The 25229-nt window shown below is 44.9% G+C and overlaps 2 protein-coding genes across 2 annotated transcripts; one reads left to right on the top strand and one right to left on the bottom strand.

Annotated features, from left to right (window-relative positions):
* Positions 1–18040, bottom strand: LOC142587718 (tubulin-folding cofactor B-like). Its single transcript, XM_075698913.1, has 5 exons — positions 17885–18040; positions 12999–13165; positions 10327–10511; positions 3577–3729; positions 1–762 (listed from the first exon to the last, which is right to left on the bottom strand). Exons 2-5 carry the CDS (start codon positions 13135–13137, stop codon positions 472–474), a joined length of 768 nt encoding a protein of 255 aa, XP_075555028.1. The 5' UTR covers positions 13138–13165; positions 17885–18040; the 3' UTR covers positions 1–471.
* A 174-nt stretch (positions 18041–18214) lies between these two features.
* On the top strand, positions 18215–23902 carry LOC142587717 (mitochondrial genome maintenance exonuclease 1-like). Its single transcript, XM_075698912.1, has 4 exons — positions 18215–18990; positions 19475–19691; positions 21494–21626; positions 23503–23902. Exons 1-4 carry the CDS (start codon positions 18231–18233, stop codon positions 23659–23661), a joined length of 1269 nt encoding a protein of 422 aa, XP_075555027.1. The 5' UTR covers positions 18215–18230; the 3' UTR covers positions 23662–23902.
* The last annotated feature ends 1327 nt before the right edge of the window (positions 23903–25229 follow it).

Here is a 25229-nt window from a genome sequence, read left to right as displayed (position 1 = left end):
TTCTTTTTTTGCTTACGCCACAATCGATTAAAGTAATATTAATAAGATTATTAACAATTCATCAAAGGGAACAGCTTCATTCCTACAACGCTGTGTTCACCAGCTACCCTAAAACTCCTTATTTTGTAACAGCTGCTGGTTCTGAAAGCACAAAAGCACTGGTCACCTAGTTCAATGGGCATCTTTTCTTTTAAGAACTTGAAATTTCATCCAAGATTCACTTTTTTGAAACGGACTGGCCAAGGTCTCCCGCCTCCTTTACAACAGTAGAGCCTTGCTCTAAATAGAATAAACCTTCGTGTAACTCTATGGTTATTCTCCCTCGTGAGTTTCTTGCCCTCCTCAAACCTGACGCATACTATGCGCAATAGAGTGAGCAAAAATGGAAAATCCCGTTCAAAAAAATTTACAAGGTAGTGTAAAAACAGACTACAAGCAAAAAGGCGCGTGTGAACTACGTGGTGCTTTCCACTACAGTTCTTCATTGAGGTCTATGTCGCCGCCATCGGTGCAGTCGCCCTCGGGCAGGAAGTTTCCGAGCATGAGGTCGGAGGGGCGCACGAAACCGCCGTACTTTGGGGGGCACTCGAAGTACCGCTTCCCCGCAACGCTGCCGTCGTTTTTGCCCAATGGAAGGTCATAGCGGACGCCGACCCAGACGCCCGGCTTGAAGTCGACCTCGCCGACATAGGCGACGGTCCCACGCCGCCTTGGCTGGCCAGCTATGCCGACCACTTCACAACGGTTCCCAACGTGAATGACCTGTGCAGAGAAGGAAGTGTTTCCAAGGCAAACATAAAAATTGAGTGCAGAAACAATCGAAGATGGCTGTCAAGGTAGCGTTGCAATCTTTTATGCAAGAAAATTTTAATCCACCAGGCTATGCAGCACAAAGTCACAAGAGAAACCCAGTTGGGTTTCGTTAGTATCATTGCGCTACAAATCGGGTGCGTGAAAATTTTTCCTTTCACAAGTTTCCAACCACTTGTGGGCTCCCGTAGAACTGATCTGCCATGTTCAATGTCCCTGCGCTTCAAGAGGTCAATAAATTCAGCCTTGCTTTGCACTGTGCCGGCCACCTGCTTGGCTGAGATGGTCTAGGGTTTAACCCCTGGACCAGAATGAATTTTTCTGCAACGCCTTCTTTCCGAGAAACTCATATGGGTATGCTACAAGTTCAGTGGACGACAATGTCTTTCCACTCGTGAATGTGCCTCCACCTCGTGGGATTCCACAGAACTGACCTGTTTTGTCCTGCTTTGTGCCTGTTGCCACAACTGCACCTCACAATTCAACATAGCCTTGAGGTCTCATGACAAACTGATGCATGTCATTCCTCCTATCACTGTGGCTGCCACATCAGAACCCAGCCAGAAGGAACCACACCCAGCACTCTTGCTTACCTTTCTTTCCTTCTTTCTTTCTTTCTTTTTTAATGGCCAATGTCACCATAACTAGCCTTTTTGCCACACCACATCAGCATATATTGCTCTTCGTCATGGCATTACGACAACGTTGATAACAACAGCAGAAGCTTGCATAAAAGTTTAACAAGAAAAAGAAGTTAGTGCCGAAACCATGTCGCCGGTAAGTCAGTGTGACACCACAGATCTCAAGGTGTATTCTAACAGTTGGGTCATTTCGGCTTCGCAAAAGTTCTTAACACATGGTCCTTTTTATCTTCGTCTCTTTTGGAATACAGTGTAGTCCATCATTAGCGACAAAAGATTAGAACTAGGTCTGAGCAGGTACTCTCACAACCTATGACATCATGGAGAGCTGACGTGGAAACTTCAGCACGGCATCACACTACCTATATTTCGTTGTTGCACCTTTCTTTTTTTTTTTTTGTCTTACCAAGCCTGCTTTCAGGGTGGCCCTTTTTTTTTTATTGGTATTTTAGAACGGTTGCTTACTAATGCAGCTCAACCTATTTTACTCTTTAACGCCCCTAGAAGGCTGCAACTCGGTACCTAGGCTACAGGCACTGGGACTCCCCAACTTCGCACAGCCATTCCCAGGTCGGCAGCCACTTCCCAGTTCGTTTGTGCGGCATCTAGAATGCCAGATGCTGTGGGGGCGCTCGACTATCTCGCGTCCCCCAACGTTTTCCCCGCCTGGCTCTCGCATATCCTGGACTCCGATTTCCTCCTGTAATACGTGCAAGACCAGTGGTCGGTGTAGTTGAGGAGTAGCACGAGTAATGACGCTAGCGTTCTGATGCTAGCACAATGTCACGACATGGAGACTTGGGCACAAGCAGAACTAGCTTCCGCCTCTTCGGCTGTGGCCTTGTGCTGCAATCTGTGCTCATCCTTCGCGTCTTCTACCAAAACAAACGTGGCGGAGGCTGCGTGCGCCCATGAGCAGTGATACGGAAAAGTTTTGCCAGTTGCAAATGTATTTCTCCATAAGACAAAGCGAAAAAAAATTCTTACGCTAAGCTCCACATCCTCCTGACTACAGATTAAAAAAAAAAAAAACATTGTTATCTTGGAATAGTTTGTTCCTGCCGAAGGAACATTGCTATGTTGCGCAAATGCAACAACGTGTACATTGTTTATTTTCTTCAGAAAAGTGAAGTGGCTCCCAAATGCTTTTATGGCCGAGAAATTCCTCCTGATAGTGAAGGCAGCGACCTTTCCAGGAGTGACGACAAGCACGAGTGTAAGTCCGTTTCTACTCAATATGTGTGCAAGAAGCCTTCTGATCGAATTTACTCCCCCCCCCCTTTTTTTTTTCAGAGGGATGTGGTGCATCCGCACGCTGCCGTGTCGCACCATCACGGGCACAGCCTTATGTCTGTGCTTCTATGTTGTCAATTTTGACAATAACACAAACACACTGTAATTGTTTCCTGGCTGCATGGGAATCTACATGATGTACTACACGAAATGTGGGAACCAACTGTGCTGCACAAGCAAGTACAATTGCTTCTTTTTGTTCCACACTAAATCATAGGTGCACCAATGATTGTCACGTGCAAATAATAATCTGAGTATGAATTGCACTAGGTCAATTTTTCCCCTTCAACTTCTTTTTTATCTGCATGTTGTTGCAAATATGCAACATACCTTTTTTTCTGCAAATTCAAACCACAGAAATTCGCTAAAGTTCATTTCCATGGGAGTACAGCTACTGTTATACTTCCCTACAACTCCAAGAATAATATTTTGAGGAAACAAAAAATTGTGCAGTAAAGGGTTAAACAGCATGCTGTGAGGTGTTTGGGATTTCGGCTATCCTTATATACTAAATCTACGGGACCTGTTGCAATGCCGCCAAGCTGTCTGAATAATCTGGCATGCCCGTCTTGTCAACTGGTGAGTAATTTATCGTTCAGACATGAAACACAGCACAATGATCCGACCTGCCATAGCTGCACTGAGCTTATCTAGCAAGACCGTGGCAAGCAGTGTACAAACAAATATGCAAGGCAAACCTTGCAAAAGTCCCAAACTGATTACAACAAAATCCACAAAAGTCTTGGAAAGGAAGCCATCCCCAACTTCCTTTTCGAGCTTCTCTTCACTGTTTGTCCATCACTTCTAATCAAGTGATGGAGCAACTAATCACCTTGAATATTTCCTTCTGTTTGCGCGCCTTCTCTTCTTCCAACTTGCGGGCCATTTCCTGTGCGTCCTCGTTGAAACGGCCGAGCCCATTCTTCTGCAAGAACGCTCGTGCTGTGTTGTTGCGTCGATTGTAGGCCTCCTCGGAAAGCTGCACCTGTAGATGGCAAAATAAAATAATAATTCTGGGGTTTTATGTGCCAAGACCATGATCTCATTACTGCTGTTAAACCTTTAACAACTGCATTGCAATTGCTCTTTGTTCTTGCACGTGGTGGTTTGATTTCTTGCGACAAATTCAGCAGTGCTGTACTTTATTAGAACGCTTCTACAGTACCAAACGTGCAGTAACCACCGAAGGTGATTTGTAGTGTAAGTGAATAGCCGAACATTTCAAGAAAGTTATTTGCTGTTTACATTTGTATTGACGGCATATCATCATCATCATCAGCCAGGTTACGCCCACTGCAGGGCAAAGGCCTCTCCCATACTTCTCCAACAACCTCGGTATTGGCGGCATATAAAATACCCAAAAAGAAATGTTTCATTTCTATCTAAATGTGCAAAACACATCAAAAATAGAAATCATCAATGAAAAGAAAAAAAATTTTTTTTTGAACCTTTTTCAGCAAATAAAGGCAGAAAACTGGAAGTGGACTTCACCCAAAGCCTCCTAAGTTTTTTTGTAATTTGTACAGATAGCTGTCGTCCCATGTGTCACACCACGGCAGCGGGAGATGTTGCATTGGTCTCTCTCCTCTGACTGCGCCGAACTTCTACCTGATCCTATGTTTCTGCCACACCAACACCAACATGTTTCTGCCAAACCAACAAATAATGCTTGCTGCCTGTCATTCAGTGTTGGCTGGAGACACTTAGCCACAAAACTTTGCACTCAATACCGTAACTCGGCAAGAAAAAATTATTTTTCTGATGTGTTACATGTAGGCAACATTCGTCAATAAAGGGTTATTTCAACTCTGACAGGACCAATGAAATTAGTCTAATGATAGAATAGGCAGAAAAGCACAAAAACACACAGCTGGTTAATATGGCAGTATTCACCTCGCCTCGCCTCAAACACATTGCCAAATCGAACAAGGAATCACTTTTCACTGCATAAAAGAAGAAAACCAAAATTCTTTTGAAAATAACATTAGCACTTCAAAACAAATTAGAAATTGAACGCGCACCCAATTTTCTCGCAGGAAAAGTGTAGCATGCCTCTGATTCTGGCAATAAGAAACAGACAAAACCCACAAACATTACTTACCTTATGTTCATCATCATCAGCCTCAGACAGCACTTTATTGCCATGTGTGAAAAATCATATGTCGCCCATACGGTTCATAGTGTGTTTGATATCCTGCACTTATTAAACGATTCTGCAACAATCCCTAACAATATGGTGGCCCACACCTAGACTAACCACTTCGCTAGTTCGTCCTGCAATGCTCCGGAACGCCAAGGACACGTGACACAACTTGTAGCCGCTCAAGTCAAATAATTTATCGTTTGAATGTGCTTTCATAATCAGACTGAAAGTGGCACGTTGTAACCATCATGCTGTGCGAGAACTCAATCTGCTGCTATCCATGGTCGCTATCTTCTCGTGGCAATAGTGATGACACTGGTTGGGCTGGCTCTGATGGTAGGATGTTTCGAATGCAGGTTTTGCTTTTTGTTTTAGTAATGAATTGCACTGCCCCAGCAATTTTCAGGCGAATTCTTTCAAAAAACAAAAACAAAACAGGAGTTGAATGGAATCGGCTAACTACTGTTAATACAGGTGAACCTCACAATAACGAAATCGGCGGGGAACGCGAGAAAGTTCGCTTTTGCAAGAATTTCGTTGTTGCGAAGTGAGATGAGACAGCGCAGATAGGTGATGCGTCGCAGGAAGAAACTTTATTATTGAAATTCCATTAGCCTACTTTTGCGAGGATATAGAACCTCATTGCCGACAGTGCAAAGTACGCTACATGCGTCAATCAGCCGTGGCAGCACTATCGTGGTGCAGTATGGTGCACTATTCTCGGCCAACTGCTTTCAGAGACACAATCACTTTTGAGATATTTTGCACAACTCAGCACTGGATGCAGAGCAACGCTGCTCCATGCATGCAGCAGCATTTATCCAGCGCACACTGTCACCCGTAGGTACTGATGCGTCCTGTGCGGAGCGCGAAAGTGATCAAATTTCGTATACCCAAAGGCAATCAATCAAGATTATGGCCCCTTCGTGCAAATCTACGTCCGGCGCCGAATCCGCACACAATGCCTGTCGGGTGGCACCAAAACCACCATTCTTGTAGCAAGAGGTGCATATTCCTGGCCGATCCTTTAACCACGGCGCGATGCGTGGCACTCCATGCTGCAACCACCATCTCAAGCACCATAAACAATTCCAGATCGGTGGGATGTGGATGTCCTTGTTTTTGCTGCATTTTTCTCACCGAGGTGCACTTTATGCACTTCACTAGAGGTATGTTCCATATGCCTGCACCCCCTGAAGCAGTTCACAAGGTGCTGCACACTGCCGTTTGTTTCAGCGGTGCAGCAATGGCATCCTCTGAACCATGCCGTTCATTTCAAAAGGTGCAAGGAAAGTGCAGGGCTGGTTCACGATTGTCGGTGCCTGTGTCGTCTGCCCATTGTCTCCCTGCTGTTGGTGCCAACTTGGTGCAAAAGTAGAGGTGCGAAACAGCCGCACAGCAGCTGACACAGTGCACATGCTCAAGCGCCGTTAAAGCCCCACTTGTGCAAGTCTACTGTGTCTACGCAAGCGCAGGTGTAGTTACGCCTCAGGAGCCAAACATACCAGCAGTTCAGGACTTGTCAAGCTTACGCACTCCATGCAAATTAGTTGAGAATAACAAAACACCTGCACCGCGTCTGCACTGAAAAAAACCGAGCTGCACAATTTCTGAACTTCTCGTGAACCACTCAGAACTGGTTCACAGTGGTGCAGGCGAATCAAAGGGACTGTACCAACTAGCCCAAGAATCAGCCTTGTTGGACCGTAGGTGTGCAAAAACCATTGTCAGAAGTCGGTAGCAACATGCGTGCCACTTCAAACAGGCGATCAACAAACAAGATGGCAGCCATGACGCGTTTTCAGCGCACGTGATCGCTTCTGGCACTTAGTTGTTTTTTGTAAACAAAAATTGTAAACAATAAGAGCAATGTAGTGGTATTTTACGAGTTTTTAGTGCAACAGCAATCACATTTGAGCACATATTGGTGCCTGCTAACCTTGCTCGAGTAGGTAACGTGCGGGGTTACGTTCCAGCAAATTTCGTTACTGCAGGATCGTAGTACAGCGACATTTTGTTGTTGAGAGGTACGAAATGCATTGAATCCAATGGGCGCTCGCCAGGGATAAGAAAATATTTCGTCACGAGAATTTTGATGTCGGAGGATTTCGACTGTAATTCATTACGAGCTACTGTTTTCGCTTTAAATGCTGGGGCAGGTCGAAAATGGGCATTTTAGACCGGAGATGGCACGTGTTCAAGGCATTGAGTTATGGGGTCCAAGGTGTGACCATGGGTCAAAGGAATGACAACGCAAGGAAACAGAAGTGGCATTTTGTCCACCTTTTATAAAGTAAGCTTGCCAGTCAAATTACCACGAATGGAACGTGCCGATAAGCGCTGACAAATCAAGGAGCCCGATTCACCATGCAAGGATATTGAGCAAGTAATGTTCACTCCTACCAGGCACCGCTGCCCAAGTCATTCACGGGTGAAGTCGGGCGAACGAGAAGGTGCATGCAGGACGGCTCCGTGAAGCACCTTGTCGAGCGTGCATGCAGTCTGTCCGTGCAAGCAGAGTTCCCACAGCCAATGAGGAGGAGGCTAGTTTCTCTTGCACCCGAGTATCCACACCGTCAGGCGATGTTAACAGCAGAAAACTCGCACCATCTCTTGTACTACTGCACAATGACCGACTACCGCCGCTGTGCCTGTTCCAGGAGACAGAGTTATGCGGGGAAAACAACATCGGGGGAAGCAAGCAAGTCTAGCGTCTCCACACACTGTGCCCAAGTACCGTCAAGATGGGTGCTGCGGCTATCAAAGTCACCACTGTGGTCATCGTTGGGGTCGGGCATGTGCGTGATGATCAGACAAGTTCAAGTCATCCACTGAAAATTAATTTCACAATTGAAATAATAACCGTTTGCCCTTACAGAAGTGTATAGACCTTTCTTCCATGGCCACATTACGTAGGCAGTAACACCACCTATAAATAAAATTAACCGGAGTTGACTTAACGGATGTCTACTATAACAGCCTACCCGACAGTACGAAGCACACTTGTTGAGTGGTTGAGCAACTGGCTGTGGATTGTGAGAGAGCCCGAAGCTGTAAAGTCATCACAGTTCTGCAAACTGCATCTAATAAGACAGATAACATGAACAAAATCAATGTACTGTATTTACTCGAATCTAATGCCCACCTTTTTTCCAGTAAAATGAGTCCAAAAATTGCATGCGCGTTTGAATCGAGTACGACCCTAAGTGCGTTACCATATCGCCATCGACATTTAAAAAATGGCCGCCTCGTACGCACTTCTAGCCTAGCTGCCGTAGCTTCTTCCATGTGCATACCTCCATGTTGTACGTGTAACCAGGCGCTGGTGTAACCTAGTCTACCACTTGTCTTCCCATTTTCTGCATTTATTCAATCAGCATGGAAGCGCTGAATGCAAAGACACGCCGAGTCCACCATGATGCCGCATTTAAAAGGAAAGTTATCATGTGCGCGGAGACAGACGGAAATCGGGCGACATCACGGGCGTTCGGGGTTCCCGAAACTTGTGTACCGGACTGGCGCATACAGAAGGAAAATATTTTCGCTAGCAAAGCAACAAGGAGAGGTTTCAGTGGACCAAAGCAGGGCCACCTCGCTGAGAAGAGCTGCTCACTGAATACGTGCAAGAGCAGTGAGTGGCACAGCGGCCTGTGACAACCAATCTGCACAAAGTAAGGGCGACGCAGTTAGCCCTACAGAAAGGGCTAATGCGTTGCGACTTCAAAGTGAGCAGGTGCTGGCTATCAAATTTTATGAAAAGAAAAGGCTTTTCTTTTCAAAGGCAGACAAGGATATGCCGAAAATTGCCCGAAGAATATGAAGAGAAATTGCACAGTTTTCAGCAGTACGTTTTGAAGTTGCGCCATAGAAAAGGCTACCACTTCGGACAGATTGGAAACGCCAATCAGACACCGCTCTACTTTGACATGCCTGCCACCAAGACCATTGAAAAGAAGGAGGAAAAGCAAGTGCGCATTTTGTCTTATGGCCACGAAAAAACTAGAGTCACCGCAATGCTTTGTTGCACTGCGAATGGGCACAAGCTGCTCTCGTATCTTATCTTCATATGGAGGACGCTCCCGAAAGGAATCGTGTTTCCGAGTGCCGTGATTGTGCGCGCAAATCAAAAGGACCACAGACTTGGTCGTTGACTGGATTGATGACGTTTGGCGGCAGAAACCCGGCGGCAGTTTCAGTCTGCGTGGGATGCTTGTGCTCGACGCATTCAGGTGTCACCTTGACCAGCGCATCAAGGACAAGCTGGCTGCATGCAACACCGACCTTGTCGTGATACCCGGCAGCATGACATCGCAGCTCCAGCCGCTCGATGTTTGTTTGAACAAGCCAGTGAAAGATAGAATTCGGGTGCTCTACACCAAATGGATTGTCAGTGGCTGCCACGAATTCATACCCGCCAATAAAATGAAGCATGCCTCGCTGCAGGACTTTGCTGGATGGGTGAAAGATGCATGGTGCACGATCCTGTTTGCCATGGTCAACAAGGCTTTTAAAAAGTGTGGGATTTCGAATGCCATGGACGGCACCGAGGGGTGAAATGCTTTGGTCTGTTGATAGCGATAAGGAGTCGTCTGATAGCGACGACGAGTGATATCTATTGCCCCACGCAACTCACGCTGGCGCAGTGAAAACCTTGTGGTTCCATTCGTGGTTTTAATCATCGCAACTTTAGTGTATAGGGATTAAATCTGTTTTTTCCAAATGAGAGAAAATAGTGTTTCTGTATGAAAGCACGAAGTGCGCGGCATTGTACTCTTTCTTTTTTTTCGGTCATAGAAAATGGATGCGTGTTACAATCGAGGTTTTTTTTTGGTCATGGAAAATGGGTGATGCGGTATTACTTACTGCTCTGAAATATACCACCAATTTGTGAGTAGGAATTTAGCAACACCCTTATAAATATCGCAACAATTTCACGTAGGCAGAAAATTAATAAATCAAATTTGTCCCCTTTAGATGCTCTAACAGATGTAGCTTACAGAACTGCAATACCTGTTCCCAGTGCAACGTTGCGGATTTGAAAACTTTGTGCTTCATTTTTCGGAAATTTTTGTAAAATGTTCTAGGCCCTAAACAAAATTTCTGCTTTTCAGTCATAATTTGACTTTCTCAAATGCAACAAATTTGATTCAAACCAGCCCAGTAGTTGTCTTATAAAGCATTTCTGGGTTGTACATGCGCATGCATTTGAATAGGGAAATCGGATTGGCCCCAAACTATGGCTTAATCTGAGAGATCAAATTTATAGTCTATACAGTGTGCACCTCTTTAACAGAAAAGCAGAAAGTAATCGCTCCTTTGTAATATCTGATGCTGCTAAATTATGAGGGATGTAATCAGTGTACTTCAATACAGCATAATTCAACACACGGAATTCAAACTCGAGGAAGAAAGATCTTTCCTTGAAGATGCAGCACCAACCTTCGGAACTTTTGAGAGGTCCTTAAATTCGTCGGTGTTCATCAGTGGATCGGAAACGTGCAGTATGAGGCCGTCGCAGATGGGGTATGCACTGAGACATGCACCATCATCGTCCGTCAGGTTCTTGATGATGTTTGCATCTCCCGAGTCACGTAGCTCCAGCCTCATAGAGCTGGCAGATGCACCTGTCAAGGGAAAAGGCACCAAACTTGTCAACATACAGACAAACCACGTTAGTACATACCTGGGAGGAATGCGGCATAACTAGCATATTTACTAGTACTTGTGCAAGGCCCACCTTTTTTTTATGCACAGTGTGCGGGCATTACACAGGGCAAGCTTATGGCAACTCACTGAAGCCTCAAACTCCACCCAGACTGCTATGCACAATAATGCAACCACTGGCAGCCAACTATGAATGCCTTTAAAATAGCTGCCTTCGTCACTTTCGCTGCTTTCACCGTTTGACGAGCTTGCCTCATCAGCGCCCTCCCAAAGCCGGGCGTCGTCTGTGCTGTCCGTTACTGTTAAAGATTCCCATCACCTTGAAACTCTAGATGACAGTTTCGAATGAAACCGCACGCCACGCACGCAAATTCTAAGCACACAAATCTTAGCCAGTGAGGTTTACTACCATCATGGTTAGCTACCGGACTGCCCAGTGAGCAGTAACCAGCAACCAAAAACTTAGCATCTGTTCACGCACACTGCTGCCAGTAAAAAAAGGGAGTAATACCAGAGTAAATGTTAGCTGAAGTATGCATTCTTCTTTCTTTTTTTTTTTCTCCCGGAAAAAGATGTTTTGGCCCTTTCAAGCTACAGGACAGGGGATACACACCGAGTGGCCTTTGGAAACTCTAGTAGAGAGAACTGTGGCAGAGCGCGTGATGCATGGACACACAGTGCGAGTGAATGTTTGTACAATGATCTACTGGACATTGTACTGAAAACCAATGCCGCTTCCCTTAAACAAAGCACCTGCAGCACTATAATGACAACCATCCCTGTTGCATGTTTCCAGTGCAGCGCGTTGCCTGCTAAGTGCACATCGTCTGGCATACTGCACCCACGTTTCATGCGGGCATCTTTGAATGGCAGCTCATTTTCGGTGACCGTGGAATACAAGAGTGCCTAGTTTTCGTGCTTTGGGTGCTCAATAAAAATGAAAAAAAAAAAAAAAAAAAAAAACAAGTGGTCAGAATTAGTCTGTGGCTCTCCGCCATGGCTGTGTCGGAATATTAGGCCTTGTGAGTCAAACCAAATCAAGTGGCTATAACTGTTTAAAGGAACACAACAAACAAGCAAAACTATCAGTTGAAACTGGCAAAGTATTCTTATACAAAACTATTTTCGTTCACTCAGTAGAACAGGTTTGACTGCCAGTAGAAAAAATGAACACCAAACTTTCATTTCAGTATGTCAAAGTCATGTCACAGATTTCAAAACATTTCATCCTACTTGGACCATTCTGGGGTAAACAAAAGTTGTCAGACCTCGTTAGGTTTTTGGTCCCGTTCAAATGCAATGTAGTCCTTCATCACTAATAGACAAAGAATTTAGACCCACGTAGCCACTCAAAATTTGTGACCTTACAGAACAAATGTGGGAGCTTCAGCATAGCCTAATTACCAGTATTTTGCTTTACAGTCTTTTCTGCTATATAGTCTCCTCTCATGGTAATAGTGGCTTTTTCAATAGGATTGTAGAAGGGCAATTTAGTAATGCAGCTCAATTTAACACGGCTCTTTAGAGTGCCTCTAATCTGTCAGAAAAAGAAACAGATAAACAGGAGGAGGTAAGTCTGCAATGGGACCCGCACTCAGATGCAGAATGTGACATCAAAATGTGCGGCTGCGAAACTCATCTTGTTTATAAATGTACAACATCTACACTTCACTCTCAATTGCATTACGCTATACAGGGATTATGAATAGATGAAACAAACAAAGCAGTTAACTGTGCTAATTCCTATGTGAGAGGGATTTTGGCATCTCTTAGTATCTCTCCATAAGGCCTTGACTGGTTGAGTGGTTGGATTCAATGTCCTAAAGCAACATAAGGGAGCCAACTTCATCCACAGATAAGGAATTGTTTTCATTGAAGAAATGCAAGTTTCAAAAGAGGGATTCACTAGCCTATTCTTTACTTCGCTTCATTTGTTTGTCACTAACAACAAATCAAACCTCTGTTTCCCCCAGGGGCATGCGTAGCCAGGGGAGGGCACACCAGGCATGCAGATTTTAATGGCAGCAGCCATTACAGAGACCACGAACGAGTTTACACATAACGCCTTCGGTCGGTCGGTCTGTCCCCCATTGCTAACCCCAAAAATTCGATCTGGACCACAAAATATGACTGCTGCTGCTTAGACGAATTGGAATTGTGGCAGGTGCTTTCCTTTTTGGCAGGAGTGCGCCCGTTAGTTTATCTGTGTGCTTTACTCCGTCCTTGCCTTAAAAGCACACGCCGCCACAGCATAAAATATGCTTTTCTTGCACAACTTGAGCAAGACCAGAACAGCAGAACACGAAGCCCCTTCTTTTGTGTTGCTGTTGTAATTTTGAGGGCGAACTGCATGTCTTCGTATCTTGTATTCAAATGATGTAAATGATGTAAATGATGTATCTTGTAATGAGGGATGACCACTCATTAGGCAAGCAAGGTGGACTCACCTGTGAGGAGTTCAAGCTTCTCTTTGATCTCCCGAATTGTGTTTGTGACAGGGAACTTGCGCTCCGAGAAGATCTGGCTCCCCTCGGTTCTGACGATCAGCTTGACAAAGGCCGGCGCAGCATCGCCTCTCTCGGACATTGTGAATGCTCTGTGTTGCCCGGACTGCCTGGAGAAAGAAGAAAAATTAATAAAAACAAAACCACAAGGAATGTGACAAAGACAACATGTTTTCTGTATCTGCCACGAATGCCATGCCAAAGCACTGAGCTATTTGCCATGTTCTCCTAAGAGCAGGGGTTCTACTTGTGTTACGACTTTTTGCATAACTGTTGGAAAAGGGACACAGCACAAAAAAAGACAGGCACACGAGAGGGCGACACAGCACTGTATGCATGTCGCTCTATCATGTCCCTGTCTTTTTTGCAAAGTGTCCTTTTCCCAATGAATCACCAACAAGCCCAAGCTTCTACGCTAAATTTTGCGTAATGCTAATTAGTGTGCCAGAACATTTCATTTAATGTGTTAAATGAAGGTCCTGGACCTTGAAACATCAGAAAGAAATACTAACAAGCCTCATAGCATCCTAAATAATTTACTATAACAGCTTTTCTACAAGCCAGTTTAGTTTCCCAGCAGATGCATGTGTCGCGATGTCGTGACACTGAAGATGGTCACGTGAGAGCAATACAACTGCGACGTTTTGGTACTCACTCTAACTCCCTCGGTCGTCTGTTATGCTCCTACGCAGTGCACGGCCAGACGCAGGACGTTCATTTTATGACAGTACTTTTATAAAGTTTCATGAAGTTTACTTGGCCGCTTGGTGCTGCTATTCTGACGTTCAGAATTAACGCAATGTCCCATCAAACTGGTAAGACTTAGGTGCCACTCTAGTAGTGCATAGCCACAAACAGCCAAGCAAGCAGATGGATAAAAACAGAGATCACTTTTGAAGACGAGGAAGTTCCTCCATGCTTTACAGGCGCCGCCTTTTCTCTAGCTGTGATACAATTCTTTTTTTTCATTTGCTTGTTTTAGGATAATAAAAGCCCAACAGAACTTCCCACTAGCAGGAGTTATTGCCAGTCATGACAAAAATTTGCTAACCATTAAGTCAGTGTAAAAGCACAACAGAAATTCTTGCCGACAGAAGTTATCACCAGATATGGAACTTTTATTGAGCCACTTTCAAACACACAACAAATGTTGCAGCCAACAGAACTTATTGCAAGGTATGAAAAGTACCGCTAACTATTAGGTCAATCTGAAACAAGCAGGACTTGCTTGCTGAGTGACATCAGCCTTGCTTTGGCACATTTAAGATTTAAGTAGCTTTCTACAATTCAGACTAAGGATCTTGGTTAAAAGAAGTGCTGCCTTAAAGGGGTCATAGCCATGGTTGTCCAACTAATCTCAGTTTATTATTGTAACTGTGAGTAATGTGGCCAATATGTTCATACAAGCAAGAAAACTAGGCTCTCAGCACGTATTTTAACCAAGAATTTCACTTTGAGATCGCTGCCTTTAAGCCCCTACTAACGAAACATAAATGCTACTTTGGCCTGGCTTGCGCACCATCAACAAGTGTAGGCCCACCGCTGTTTCATCTGCTCCAAAACATTTGAAAACCATGTGGGCAGCATGCTGGACTTTCCTTGCTGCACAAGCACTGGCACCAAGCAGCACAGCAAGGGCATAGCCATTGCACTGTGCCAGCAATTCTTTCATTAGCGCAAGGAAAAGGACAAACCAGAGAATGCTTGCAGAAGGCATCTCAGGCTGACCGCTGAGACGACACACGCGGAAATGAAATGCTGCATATACTGCGTGCATTGACCTCGCACAACACGTTTCATTTCATCACCCACCAGTGTTGCCAGGCAGCTGCGTGGTACATAGTTTCTGCTACACCAAATGTGCTCAAATTTTCCCGTACTGCTGTGAGATGCATATGGTTTAATGTGCAGTGCATAATTTAGGCTCCAAAGATTGTTTTCACGGCCCCTTTAGGCATATGAAGACTGTGTTAAATTACTACATGAGATTGTGTAATCATAGTTACACATTAGTTTGCATGCCAAGGCTAGTATTCATTTATTTCCAGGAGCCCCTTCCCTGCAATGTAATCTAAATTAACGATAGCATCATCAACACTGACAAGTAGAAAGAAATATGGCCTGTACACAATGACAGAAAACACATTTTCTGACTTCTTGCTACATTTTACCTTATTTTATTAGAACCTGACTAACGTCAAATTTCAATGCCCCTGTGTAACACTTAAATACCCAAGGAACAAACAGGTAATTTGTTGTGTTTCTATAATGATGTTTTCTGCCTTCCACTACAAAGCTGGGCACGTGTTCTGAAGCGATCCACTTCAGCGATAGTATCGCCATCAGGCATGCACCAATTGGCTGGTTGGGCGAAATTGGATGACATAGTGCCCAACCAGCCAATCAGCTCATCCAATCTTGCTAAAGCAGCCAATCAGCGTGCGTCAACGGGGAAGGTGTGGCCAAGGCAATAATTTTGCTCATCGCAAGTGATCGTTTCAGAATATGGCCCCTGAAGCGACCCCAATACCTGGCCAACCTGATGTAAAGTAAAAGCTCAAGCAATATACGGTAAAACCTCGTTTTGATAAGTTTCATACAAACAGAAATACCTTTATTATATTGTATACTCATGACACGCTAATATCGACAAGAGATCTTTCAGATTTACTTTGTTATACCGAACAATTCATTATATCCATGTTCACTGAATTGAGGTCTAACAGTAGTATGATGTAAGAGTATTTAAAAGGCATAACGAAATGAATAATTTAATCAATCACACGAACATTTGGATTCCCCCCCCCACACACACATAAAAAAAGGAGAAAAAGAGAAGCATGTTAAAGCTCAACAAGGCTCCAGATACCCTAGCGTTGATGTATGTGACTCAGGTATCTAACTTCACATCTAGTGCAGCATAGAACAAAAGCAGCTTGGGTGAATGCTCATGTCAGTAATTGGTGCCAGAGAATGCGAGAGGCATGCTAGGAGACCGAGACGATCACAGGGTGCTCTGAACCAACTAGCCCAACCATATGTTTTGTTCATATCGTTTCCTTTGTGGTGCATCAAGGTTCCATTTGCCAGAAAAAAACTTCAGTGACATGCATGAATTATGGAACAATCTAGACCTTACTGTGCCCCTAAAGGGCTGCCGTAGCAACTGCGATGGGCAATGGTTCTCGAAGAGAGGTCACAATTAAGAATTTAACCATTCCGGATATGTCTAGGTCGTTCATTCAGAGCCATCATAAACACACTTTTCAACAAGCACAGCCCTAATATGGACTCACTAGTTTCTCTATGAAAACTTCCCATGAGCTTCGCTTGTGCTGTCTCAGAGGAATCTGGGGCACGTAATTTAAAAGTTACATAGTAGGTTTACCGAAATTGCAAACTGGGCTTTGCTCTGGATTAATTTTGGCCACCTGGAGCTCTTTTAAAGTGCACCCAAATCCAAGTGTACAAGTGCTTAACTACAAAATGTGGGAATATAATGTGAATTAAGCATAACATTTTATGTTACCTGTATGGCCTGCAAAGAAACCGTTCATCTGATTTAGGGATTACACTGGGCATACGAAGCGTAAATAAACAGATGCAAAACTTGCATGCCAAGCATTCTCTTACGTTGAATAGATCTGCAAAGCCCTGCAAACAGAATGATCCACAGCAATCTACAAGCCCTTGTTATTATGAAACAGCTATGTAAAGCAAAAAGAAAGAAAAAAAAAAGTTCCAGCTGCCAACCTACTTTGGCATACATCAACAGTAGCGCCAGTACTCTGTTTTTTTTTTCTTTCTTTCTTTTTCCGTCACATTAATCCAAGCCGTCATTCACTATTTGACATAGTACAGGAAGCCTAAGCACAGTGAACATCAAAAACGACAGGCAGTTTGCCGCTGCTTTTGCGTTATGCTAATGAACACAGCACAAGTCTACGAGAGACGGCAGGACTGAGTCGACACGCTAGTTTCACTGATAGGATTATCCACGTCCCACTGTCCCGTTGACAACGCCAATCGCGGCACTACACAACCCAAACTCAATTAAACGGCGGCGCCTTTCTGCTTCCTGGTCTGCTCGCCGCGTGAAGATGACAACGCGACTGCTCGGAGACGCCGAGCAATTACGTAGGTGTGGCCGCGTCGGCGGCGCCTTATAAGGCAGTTTCGCGTGTACGACGAACGGGCGTACTTTTGTCAAAGTCACGCCGCTGTGGCGACGGGCACAGCTGACGCTTACAACGAAGTCGTGCTGCACGCACGCCTGAGATTGGGCAGCGTTTCGAGCGCGGATGGCAAAGACGAACGACGACTCGGACCAACGACACCGCCAGCAAGCAACGACACCGCCAGCAATCGTGCAATCAAGGAAACGTTGGCAGCGGTTCAAAGACCGGTAGTTCGAGAGACAGTCTGCTATAATTAGAAGCCATAAAAGCGTCGTCAATACGAAAAGGAAGGAAGGAAGGCCGGCGGCACGCTGAAATGCGCAAATAAAGAGGCTGAACAGGCGATAGATTCGACGCTAAGCGATGTCCGCACCTAAAGCACATTGACAGAACACAGGTCAAACCTGAGAAAGCACTACAAATGAAGAGGCCAGCAGGCTCCGAGGCATCGCATTTGCTAGTTTTCGATCTGGAACGCCGGTCAAAAACCTCTCGGAAATCGAAATATGTAATGAAGCAGAGTTGACATCGCGGCGTCCCTCCGCAGAAACTTTAACGGGACCTGTGTGTCACGTTTCACGGCTACGCGGCACGTTTTGCTGGAAAGACTGTTGGTGAGTAGTTAGGTAAAGAGAGTTTTCTGACACTTACCCGTTAGATTTAAGGGCCCGGGATAACGCTGTAGATTCTGGAAACTTCGCTTTCAGTCTAGCCTCTAGCCTGCGAGGCAGAGCTGATTCACGTCGCTGAGAAAAGGGCCAGCACTGCTTACTGACGCTACGGAAAACCGGAACAAAACAAACGACAAGCAAGCGAAATGCGCAAGTAAGTAAGACTAAAGCTGTTACTCTTAATTGAAGTAAAATCTAGGTGATACTTCTTTCGCAGTAAATAAAAACTTGAAGTGTGCTCATTAAAAGAAAAGCCTTTACGACGCGTTATTATGTAAAGGGATGTTTTGATCCAAATCGATCCATAAAGCAAGACACGTTAAATCATGATGGCGGCTGCCATGGCCGCAAACTTTGTTGTCTGCAAATCTTTCGCGCGCCACTCGGCGCTGGTACGCGACACAGCGTGCAAATGCATGAAATCAACGAAAGCGACAAAAATCGAGGGGGACGCCAAAGCACGGGCAACTAAGAATCCTGCGAGTGCCGCGAAAGCGGTCAAGAAATTCAACTTCGAAAACTTCTCTCTGTACGGGCCCGTGCTCAAGTCGACGAAGGGTACTAAGCTCGACAAAGGGCTGCGGCTGAGTTACCTTGACGAACGCGCTCCTCGTCGCATGAAAACCTCGAGGTTGGCCTGCGAAGAGCGCGAAACGGCGAGGATTGTCAGGGCGGGCGAGCGCGTTTACAGGATCCAGTTGGAGGCCGAACTGCTCGACGCTTTGACGGCGACCGACGATGAAGCGGCGCGGCTTGCAGCTGCGAGCGAAGACGCCGAACAGAGGGTCAACATCAGCGTCCCGACGAAGAGCTTCGACCTTGAGGCGACGCTCAACTTTCCTCTGCTCAACTTCCTGCGAGACGGCGTGCCTGACGATGACAACGACGGACCCGCGAGCGGCGAAGAAGTTGTGGCAACGACGCCGCAAGACTCGCCGCAGGACTCTCGCAAAACAACCAGGTACCCCAGTGTGACGACCATACTGAAGGATACCATGGACGAACAGTCAAGGTTCCGCCTGGAGCAGTGGAAACAGAAGATGGTGGCCGAAATGGGCGCGGAAAGTTTCAGGAAGTACCAGGAATGTAAGGACGTACGGAATCCGGTATTACGCGCCTTGTTTATTCGTCGGCTACGGAAGGCCTGATTTGCATGGACAGACCAGACTTTTGCGGCTTTTTATTTGAGCAGAGTACAGTACAAACACAATGATAGGGTGTCCCAAAGTTAAGAACTGTCAAGGGGACCTATACTGTACATAGCAACATGCATGCGACAGTCAGATATTTAGATAATTTATACATCTTTTTCGACAGAATATAGACCGGCTATTAGAAGTACAGGAGAGCTCTAATAGAAGAAATTAGGTATTATATAATAAAAAAAATGAAAAAGACAGCATAGAATGTTACCAGAAGAAATTAAACATCATATAATAAAAGTAAGGGCACATCGAATGTTAATATTCTTTTTTTTAAATATTGTTCGTATTGCATGCATACGCATACTTCAGTCGCGTCTTCTGTGAGTCACTTGTTTTATCAGTTCGTGGTTTTTTCTCATTCTCAGCGATCCTCAGCCAGGGCAAGTCACTGCACGTCAACATCCGTGACCTGCTCGGCGGGACGCCAAAGGAGGAAATCGTGGTGCAGCCTGAGAACGAGGGTCACTGGAGAAGCCTCGAATCTTTTTGGCCCGAAGTCAGCAAGGTGGCTCATCTGGAAAGCGCTGTGTGCCATCCACACTTACAGTATCGCGGAATCCTTGATTGCGTAGCCGTGTGCCGGTGCGTCTTTTGCCACCGCTGCTTGTAGTTTGTGGGAACTTGATTGCTTTAAGCGAGACTTGGGATCGTCATTTAGAAAGGGATAGGCTCTTTATGAAAACTGGAACGATTTGCCTGGTAGCACAGTACTCCAAACGGTGAAAAGTGAAATGATATGCCCAGGGCAGGTCATAGACATGGAACATATGCAAAAGATGCTACGGCCGAACCCTGTTATATCGCATCCGACATGGAAATACCTTTATTATATCCAATATTCATTATAAGCATTACTTGCTCACATTACATGCCATTACATGCTGATTTACTGACAAGAAACATTTAATGTTTGCATTGTTATATAAGTTTTTGTTAAATCAAGGTTGGACTGTACCACTTGCAAAACTGTAATTTTAACGTATCTCGTTGAGACCAGTGCCATGCGAGGTTAAAGGGGCTCTGAAACACTTCTCTAACTAATTTCAATGTCATTTCTCGAATCTCATGCTGCAAAAGTTTTTCAAATCCTTCAACTATAAGTTGAATGATCGCACCGATACCCGCCTTTCTTTCTCTTTTCATCTTTGCTAGCATGCAGGAAGCTACACAGCGGAGAAGCCAAGAGAGCAAAGCCCCGGTCAGCATTTGAGTGTTACGGTAGCGATAGCGCTCATAGCAGCCATGGTAAACTACGTCACACAGCATGCCACTGCCATCTGGGAGGCCACGCACAGTGCAAATATCAAATTATGTTTCTGTCTTTTTGAGATCGCAGACGTATATGCATAGGTCCGTAGTGCTGCTCTGTTTTAGTCCATATAGCACGCTGTTAGCGGTACATGAAAGAGCATTCCATTCAAGGTATGATTGCCTTTAATGACAGCCTTTCGTAGGGCAACATTATAAGCACATTAAATCAAACCTGGGGCCGATCTACTTTGGCGATACTATCACCTCGGCGATAGTTCGCTGTCAGACGCGTGCTGATTGGCCGGTTGAGCAAAGTCGGATGACATAGCTCGTCTGACTTTGATCAATACAACCAATCAGCGTGTGCCTGATGGTGAACTATCGCCTCAGCGATAGTATCACCAAAGCGGATCATTTCAGAATACGGCCCCAGATTGCTAGGTTACCCTTTTAGAAACCTTACAGCGTTTTTTTTTATGCCTTGCAACGTTTGTGTTGTGCTAAAAGATGATGTAGTTGCAGAGATAAAAGCAGCTGGAGTAGGTTGCTTGGTTCTTCAGTTCAAATGTCTTACAACAAACAGGGTAACAAATGTGCAAACCCTGCACTGTACTGCCAACCTCGAAATTTGCGATGTGAAGTATGACTTAACATTGGGCTAGTTGGTGAAATATCTTATTAAGCAGTTTTATTGGGTAAGTTCAGTCTGTTCTCATCAAGGAAAGCCCACTAGAATCGGCCAAACTGTAGATTTTTTATAAAGTACAACATCATTATCTTTTTTATAATATCCGTATTTGGGGCTACAATTTACCAATCCGTGAAATAGAAACGGCTAGTAAGCTGAAGTGACTGGCATTGCTGCAGGAAGATTGCACTACCTTTCGCACGAATTTCTTGTCTCTCCCAAAAGTTTCCCTCGAGCATCAAGGATGGTGGTCATATCATGAAGACAGACTTTAGTGAATGCTAGTTACGGAGGCCAGAAAATGTAGTTAGGTTAGGAGATGAGCCATATTAATCTGCACTGCACATATTAAGCATTGTATAGCTTTTCACATGCTTTTGGTGCTCTGATGCTGCATCCTCGTGCTTAATACATTGTCTTCGTTTTCCATCAATGCATTTGGCAGGGATGAGTTTGTGCTGATCGACTGGAAGACGTCCAAGAAGCCAAAGCCACTGTTGTCAGATACCTACGACAATCCGTTGCAAGTGGCAGCCTACATTGGTGCACTCAACTACGACGACAACTACAAAATTCAGGTGAAGAGGCTCCTTTTGCCTCCAAAATGAAGGTTGAATTCGCCTGGCTTTACAACCCAATTTTATGCAGCAAGTGCTAATGTATATTACCTCTGTGTTGCAGAAGCCACCACTGTCTAGTGTGTCCGAATTTGCATGCAACGCAATGCGGCAGGCGTTTCCATAAAGTCGACCACGCTTTTGTAGCACACAGTTGGTGCGACTGTTGAAAATGGCTTGGGACCTGTCATGCTGCATGGCATGACAGCCTGGAACCAGCCAGTTTTGCATTGCTCGTGACAGATGACACCACCTAGTAACTTAGGTGGCATCATCTGTTGACTCTCGTTCATACCAACTGCTGCCCTTGCACCCATTTAGAATCAGGTTACTCTATCCATTCTGTCTGATTGCTTGTGCAGAAGTAGTGCCACTAAACTTCTCAAGTTCATACAGAATAACTAAATACCTATATAGCCTTGTTCTCGAAAATTCAATCAGCTTTGTTTTTTTTTTTTTTCATGTCTTAGCGCTTTAAATGCTAGAGCACTTACAGCATTTAGATGCAAGAGCATTTCTTCGCGTACCCACTTGCCGTCGTGGCATAGTGCATATGGTGTTGCGCTGCTAAGCCCGAGAGCATGGGACCAAATCCCAGCCACTGCGGTCACATTTCGATGGGGGTGAAATGCAAGAATGCCCCTAAGCCGTGCATTGGGTGTACGTTAAAAAACCCCAGGTGGTCAAAAATTAATCCACAGTTCCCCACTACGCCTCATAATCATATCATGGTTTTGGCACATGAAGCCAGAATTTTAATGATGTCTCCATTCGAGTGCTCTCACATTGACAACATTCACATTCGCCAACAGATGGGCTCTACTGCAATATATTTTATAAGCGGCTTGAGCAGTACAATCTACTTGCACGTTTGTTCATCTTAATTTGTATTAGACATAAAAGGCAGCAATTATTTCAGTCACCCCACATAGCACTTCCTGTTGGCAAATTTACGCTTGTGCCCCCATGTAATATCTCACGAAAAGGGAACCTAGCTGTGTAAATAAATATATTACATACACTTGCAATATGTGAATGCCTTTCATTTTATAATCAATCAGCCTTATAGGCTTGCCATTATTTTATTGAACTCAGTCTATTTCTACACTTGATGCCGGAAGAAATGCCGACACCGGGGCTCGAGGACTCGCAAGCTGCGCGGCTGGCGCTTACAGGGGACCGGATGGTTGGCTACAGGGAAATAACCATTACAGATTGGGGAGGGTGCATTTTCCCCCCACACACCCTCCACTTAATAAGCAGAGGGCGATGGCATGGTGCCTCTTTCAAGCCAATATGTATCCAAATCTGGTCGATATCATCCAGAACAATATTTGGCAAAATGCAAATTTTGTCAAGAAAGGGCGGACCTGTGGATCACATTATCTGGGCCTGCCCTCGGGCACCCCGACAGGGCCAAAAAATTAAGACTGGGAAGCAGTGGGAGACCGTGCTGCTCAGCTTGGCCCCCGAAGGCCATCTTTTGGCCGTCCGGCAGGCCAAGGATGCTGCCAGAGCCCAAGGGCTTCTGGCCGCCATATAGGCAGGGTTGGCCCCCTTGCCAATCTGCCAGCTACATAGATAAAAGTTATTTATCTCTCTCTTTCAGCAGCTTTAACATTTTAATAAACTTTTCAACAACACATTGCACACGATATGAATGCAGTATTTGTATTATGTAAGGAGAGAGGCCGAGACAGGTATATTAGGTCACCTGACTGCATTGTACCATACAGTTCTGTATCAGAATTAATTTGTGGCACGCTTAGATTCTACCGCTAACCTCATCATTAGCATTGACCCCTCTTGCTTTGTTTTTGACTTGCAACAAACCCAGGTCCGAGATGCCATGATCGTGATTGCTTACGAAGACGGCAGTCCATGCCAGGTTCATCACCTGGGACCTGCACTTTGTCAGAGGCACTGGCAAAGATGGCTGCAGAGGCTACGCACCTACTGGAATCAGCTGCACCAGGCCGAAATGATGTTTGGATAATAGATTGAGAACATTTTGTGTGTGTTTTGTACTGTCATGGACTGACCACTTGAATAATACAGCCGTGCAATCCTCCAGTCTTTGCCTTGGAGCTATAATGAACAGCAGGCACCAGTCTTCAGCAGCGCTGTATGACTTTTCGAGAAAAAAAAATTCAGTGGTGTTTGCACATACAAGAACAGTTTATTTTACTATGGAATGAACAATGCCCTTATGAAAATTAAAGGTATGTTAACATGTAGCAGTGAGTTCATATTGTGTTCCACATATAGAGTGCACTGTGGTGTCAAGATTCAACACCTCCTGACAGTTGGTGACAATGGATGCCAAATCCTTGTGAATGATAAATTTTTGAGGCAGACTGTACTGAACTAGAGTTAAATTCATATGCATGATTTAGAATTTAATTAATATGAAATTTGTTAATAAGTCGTCTCGCTTTAATGAAGTTGCATTTGACACGAAAATGCCTTCGTTATGTCCAATATGCACATACAAACTAGTATTGGCAAAAAAAAAAAGCTCGCTATTACTTATATGCAAAAGAAACGTAATCATGATGCCTACGACAGGCTAGCTAAGGGTCTCCTGCACATTTTTATGGCAAGTCAGCTGGTTGTGCATATATGTGGCACAGGAACAACAATAAATACATACACGAGTTTTGTGCCATGGCTAATATGCAACAATACGATCAGTGTTATATCGCACAGGCAGCTGCAGTTCAACCCAAAGTGCAGAATGTGTCGTTTGAACAAGGACTTTTTTTCTCTCCGTGCATTTCAAATTGACCTTGAGTAATTGCCAACTGATTTTTTGGACACAAGACCCGACTCTGCGCTAGCACTTGGCCGTAGTGTAGCGCACGTGTGATCTTGCGCTCGATCGCCCATGAGGTACTAGAACAAAAATATTGAAGAGCTTCCTGCGACAGCTTGTCGCCAGTCGCCCCGCCAGCTGTCGGCAAATTTTCGTCGCAGCTGTACTGCCTAGGCCATTAGGCCTAAGCAATGCCGCTTGCACAGCAGTCGGTAGCCTAATTTTGGTTGTGTGCCGAGCTCACAGCTGCCATTTGCAGCATGTCATGTGCGACCACATCAAGAAACACACACTGCGGCGCCTGAAATTTCGATTTCCGTTACGCATGGTTTCTATGAACAGGTAGTGCGGTGCCGTGAGAAAGTCCGAATAAGCATGCAGGTCCGAAAAATCGGTCGGAGATTGTAGTTTACTGCTACCATTTATTTTGCGACATCTTTTGCCACCAGAATCCATATATGTTGAGCCATACGTTTTCGTTAATTTGGATTTCATGCGACCGAAAAAAATGTCCCGAGTTAACCGACTGTCGAATTATCGAGGGTATCAAGAAAACAATAAACATATGCTTACTACGTCAACACACTTTTATTAATGAATGACCAATTCTGCTTCCATTTTGCAGAAAAGCAGTGCGAAAGCTGCAATTCTCGTCATCTCATGACTGATTGACTCTCGCAGCTGCTAAGCTCTGGTCTCGCGACTTTGCAGTGCGGCCGTGGCGTGCGTCTTACACGCTTTTCGCTACC

Source organism: Dermacentor variabilis, chromosome 7, assembly GCF_050947875.1.
Source record: "Dermacentor variabilis isolate Ectoservices chromosome 7, ASM5094787v1, whole genome shotgun sequence".
Taxonomy (NCBI): Eukaryota; Metazoa; Arthropoda; class Arachnida; order Ixodida; family Ixodidae; genus Dermacentor; species Dermacentor variabilis.
Note: the sequence above shows the minus strand (reverse complement) of the source record. Positions and strands in the feature narration are given on the sequence as shown.